This window comes from Diceros bicornis, chromosome 4 (genome assembly GCF_020826845.1).
Source record: "Diceros bicornis minor isolate mBicDic1 chromosome 4, mDicBic1.mat.cur, whole genome shotgun sequence".
NCBI lineage: Eukaryota > Metazoa > Chordata > Mammalia > Perissodactyla > Rhinocerotidae > Diceros > Diceros bicornis.
In genome coordinates this window covers 56,556,803-56,561,957 of record NC_080743.1, presented here as the reverse complement: position 1 = coordinate 56,561,957, position 5,155 = coordinate 56,556,803, and the positions used below count along the sequence as shown (strand labels likewise).

At 49.2% G+C, this 5,155-nt stretch overlaps 1 protein-coding gene across 1 annotated transcript; it reads right to left on the bottom strand.

Moving 5' to 3' along the window:
• Positions 1-666: 666 nt before the first annotated feature.
• On the bottom strand, positions 667-972 carry CRCT1 (cysteine rich C-terminal 1). The gene has a single exon (XM_058537288.1). It carries the CDS (start codon positions 970-972, stop codon positions 667-669), a length of 306 nt encoding a protein of 101 aa, XP_058393271.1.
• Between the last annotated feature and the right edge of the window lie 4,183 nt (positions 973-5,155).

Below are 5,155 nucleotides of genomic sequence, written 5' to 3'. Positions count from 1 at the left end.
TTGAGTAAGTTACTTATCTTCAGTTTCTCTCCTGTAAAATGGGGATAAGAGCACCTACCTCACTGAGTCATTGTGAGAATGAAATGAGATGACACGTGTCACATCAAGTCTTTAGAACGCTGCCTGGCTCCATGTGTGATTTCTGCTGTCATAGTTAAGTACCAGAAAGCCGCTCTTGTTCAGGCATGAATTTTAGTTTTCCCCCTTTTACAAATATGCCAAACCAGGGCTAAGTGAGAGGTGGTGGATGGAGTAACAGAACACAGAAATACACAAATAAAAGAACAAATAGGAAAGGGGGTGTTTTCAGGAGGTAGAAGCTTTATTACGACATGTCTTCAAAGAACAATCAAATCAGTAGGCATTTATAGAACAGCTACTGTGTGCACACCCCTGCACACAGTAGGGTCCAATGGACCCATGAAGTCCAATGTCCCACTCATGGCTCTCAGGTTCCCAGGGAGGAAAACCACACGGGAGTCAGGGAGTTTTGCAGGGCTGAGAACAGGGTGGGTTTCTGAACATCCAAGTGCAGTTAGCTTTATGGGGGCAAACTCTGCCCCCCATAAAGGAGGCAGAGACAGCGGGTCTTCTGGGAGCAGCAGGCCGGGCGATCTCCGGGCTGGGCGGGGGGCTCTCCCGCAGATCCTGGGGGCAGTGGGGCCCTCAGCAGCCGCCGCAGCAGCCGGACCGGCTGGAGGCCTGGGATCGCTGGCTGCCGCCGCCGCAGCAGCCGCAGCAGCTCCTGCGCTGCCGGCGGCGCCTCGAGGGAAAGCAGCAGCAGCTGGTGGAACTGGAGCCGCAGCAGTCCGAGTCGCCGCAGCAGCCCGAGTCGCCGCAGCAGCCCGAGTCGCCGCAGCAGCCGCAGCAGGAGGACGAGTCAGAGGGCGCCGGGGCGGGACACGGAGCGGGGCCCTGGGAAGACCCCTTGGAAAAGCTTTTGGCGGAAGCTGCGGTCGGCTGGGAGGACATCGCGAAGCTCGTCACGGAGAACCTGGAAGAAAAGCAGCTTTTCACACACGAGCAGACTTTTCTTTCCAACAAATGGAACTCAGGGCTTTTGAGATTTGACTTTGTGAGCAAGAGAGCCTGGCCTGGTGCGAAGGGGATAAAAGCACCAAGAAAGAGGGGAAGCAAAGAAAGAAATCCCAAACAGGTGTTTGCAGTCAGTTAAACATGCAGGAAACAGTCTATGCAGAGAATCAACGGTTTGCCATCTTCCCTGACTAGAATGAGGACCACTCAAGTTCTCCACAGTGGGGAATAAAGACGATATTGTGGCAATTTATCTGTATGATCCAGTCAGTCCAAAATCTTCACTGGCCTCTTTTCCCCTCCCCCATTTCACTGTCACCACAGAACCTTCAAGTGATATTCACATAGTTAGTATTGTATTGGTGGTCTAATGGTTAAGCTTAGATGCTCTCGCTGCTGGGGCTAGGATTCTTCCTGGTCAGGGAACCACACCACCCGTCTGTCAGTTGTTGTACTGTGGCGGCCACATGTTGCTGTGATGCTGAAAGCTAATGCTGCTGGTATTTCACATACCAGCAGGGTCACCCACGGTAGACAGGTTTCAGCAGAGCTTCCAGACTAGGAAGAAGGGCCTGGCCACCCACTTATGAAACATTGGCTGTGAAAACCCTATGAACAGCCACAGAGCATTGGCTAGTGTTGCGCTGGCAGGTGAGAGAATGCTCCATCAGTCAGAGAATAGCCAAATCACAGACGCATCCCTCTGCCTGAATCTAAGGAATCCACAAAGTCCTGGTCATTTTTTCCTGCCTCTGCTTCTCATTCCCCACAGCCACCAGGAAAAGGAGAGTGATGCAGAGGATGGAAATACATCCCAATCCAGAGAGCCAAAATACCTGGGTTCTAGCCACATCTCTGCTACAGACTTGCTGTGTAATCTTGTAAAAGTCTCCCACACCCCAGTCTGGCCTCCATGACCTCATAGGGACCATGAAAGTCTGGCTTATTTGAAGCTTAAGGCATTTTCCAGGGCTCTTGTCCTTCCACATATACCTACTGGCTATCTTCTGCCTTCTCCTCCTCTCTGCCTTCAACTCTTCCCAACCTCCTCCACCAGGCCCTGCTTGGAGACTTACCAGACCCTGGCTCCACTGGAAGACTCACTCTGTTCTGCAACTGGAACAGGCCACCTGCTAGGTAGTGGACTGAGCAATGTCCAGCCAGAGAACCTTTTATAAGATTCCACAGGCCCTGGCTCTTGGGAGGGGCCCATTTCCCAATAGACATGCTCACCTGACACTCACATCCCAGAGACATTCATCACTCAGGAAGCACCGTAGGTGGTGCACATGGGTATACAAGTCACTTCACAGAGGTGCCAGGATTGCTGTGGCATGTTTACTTTCCAAACAGGACACTGTTCATAGCTGGGAAGGCTATGCTTGCTCTAAGAGAAGCCATGAGGGCTCAAGTGTGGAGATGTCTGGGACCTTTTCATGGGACGCATTCTCTTTGCTCTTTTCTACAGTGTAAATGCACACACACACACACACACAGGTGCACACACATAGCTCCCTTGGTTCACACATCCATCTCTGTGCAGTAATCTACTTGGTACTGGTAGTTCACTTACTTGTTATCTTGGTTTGCATCTCTCTGGCGCTTGGTCCTTGGCTCCTCAAGTCAGGCCACACACTATGTAAAAAATCTGCTGGGTTTCATCCAGACGCTGCCAGATGGGTTTGACTAAAGATGGTGGTATGGATGTGCCTGTGGGAATCCCAGTGGTGATATCTCTCTGTCACTGGACACAGGAAGAAAAACTCAGGCAAAGTTATGGAACCATTAAGACCAGAAAAGCTGCGAATGTGGTCAAGTTACTGTATCCCCATACAGCCCTGGTGGGCCTAAGACAAAATGTATAGGACACCAGTCCAGTTGCAAAGAGCCAAACCAGCCCGCGGGACTCTCTGCTCCTTACCCCACACCCAATCTCCTTTTGAAGATAGGTTCTCCATGGGGCCACTGCCCAATGGAAATAGAAAGAAAAAGAGAAGGAGGGAAAGAAAGAAAGGAAGGAAAGAAGAAGGAAGGAAGAAAGGCAGGAAGGTAGGAAGTAAGGAAGTTCTTTCCTAAAGTCCAAAGTGTCCATGAAAAATGGTGCTTTCACATGTGTGTGGTGATGGATTCTAATTAGTCTTTGGGTGGTGAACATGATGGAATCTATGCAGAAATAGAAGTATAGTGATATACACCTGAAATTTATACAATGTTATAAACCAACGTTACCACAACAAAAAAAAGAAAAATGATGCTTTCAGAGTAATTAATTTTTAAGAATTAGGAGAGACTTTTGAGGTCAACTGGCTTCATAACTGCTTCTTAATCCATGCAACTACTGACAACCATGAATAGGAGTTATAAAAGAAATCCAAAACTAAGAATTTAAGAACTGATGGTAAGGATAGATTGGGGGCCGAGTGAGCTGGTAGTGGCATGAGGGAACAGACAAGAAAAGGTAAGTCACAAAAGACACCAGTTTCGTTTAACGTGGCTTTAGAGCCTGATTAACAGGTTGCGTGTACCTAGGGGCACCGGTTGGTGAGTATGGGTGAGACATTCCAAGAGGTGAGGTCAATATTAGAAAAGAGAAGGAAGTAATGAAGTAACAAGATGAAGGCAGGATCTCCTCTGGGAGATGATTTGGGCAAGTACATGCTCATTACATGGACTTGCTGTGCCCTCATATACTAACTCACTTTACCCATCACTGTTAACTCCTATCAAAGGAAGGTCTAATTGTTCATCTTGTATATAAAAGGCTGGTCTGGAATTATCATTTCTATTGCAAACTTTCTGAGTATCTCCTGAAGGAATCATTCCTAAAGGAAATTCCATTCCTAAAGGAAATGGAAAACCCAACACAGTGACCAAAGCCCCCTGTTCCCACTCCCCACACTACAACCACACCACAACCACACACACACACACACACACACACACACACACACACACACACACACACGTACACACCACATGGAGGCAGTCTTTGGCAGAGGAGGGCGTCCTTCTTGGCTCTCTACTCACCTGAAAACACAGGCTATCAGGATCCAGGGAAAATGGGCTCAGACCTTTATTCCTGCCTCCTAAACTCACTCTCCCAGAAACCAATCCCCCACCCCCTCCCCTCTCTAGCCAACTGAGGAAGCACCTGGGATTATAATAATCAAAAAAGTAAAGGGCATCCATTCATTGGAGCCTAGAATGAGCACTTCAGGCTATCTTATTCCCCATAATTAGGAGATAAAGTCTTTTTTAAACTATCACCCATGCTTGAAGGAAACCCTCCCAGAGTACCTCATCTCACTGTGGCATTTCTGGGTACCACCATCTTCCTCTCCAAAAACCCAATCCTGACTCTCCTCACGCAAGGCTTGTGACAGGTAATGGTCTCAGACATGATTCTTTCCTTCAAGCTTAAAGTTCCCAAATTCAGAGCATAAAGGGAATACTGCTTCCCAGAGGTCTAAGTGGCTTCAGTGCCCAAATCTGCTTCCCACACTGATTTTTAAAGTGTTCACTTGAACTTAACAGAAGGGAAGGGGAGATGGCTTGATGTGGGGGGTGGAGAGTGAGAGAGGTGAACAAAGCATCATCAGGCAGCAGTGACATCAGGAATAAAATGCTTTATTGTTACGGAGAAAACAGCTGCGTAACTAAACTCCGACACCAAGTACTCCAAAGAACTATGCCCGAGGAGAAAAAGGCCAGTGATTACCAGAGGTTAGACCTCTAGACCTCACAGTGGAATGAACGTGGGCAAGGAGAAGAGGAAAACTCAGAGCATTTCAGAAGCCCTTCCATGGGAAACGGGAGAAGAGAAGTCTCGGGCTAGGCAGGTCGTTGGCACTTTGGCTCCTCCAATGCTGCTCCTCAGTGCCTCTCATGGCCCAGGTCAGCAACAGCCCCCAGAGCAGCCGCCAGAGCCCCCAGAATTCTGGCTGCTACCACTACCACAGCAGTCAGAGTTCCGATGTTGGCGTCGAAAAGATCGGCGGGGCCTGTGGTGGCTCAGGCAGCAGCCACCACCCCCAGAGCTGTAGCAGTCCCCACCCCCAGAGCTACAGCAATCCCCAGAGCTGGGGTTACAGCAGGACACTGGAGGTGGCCAAGGGGCTGG

Excerpts from the sequence above, each read along its gene's own strand:
- CRCT1 (XM_058537288.1), bottom strand. The coding sequence starts at position 972 with ATGTCCTCCCAGCCGACCGCAGCTTCCGCCAAAAGCTTTTCCAAGGGG.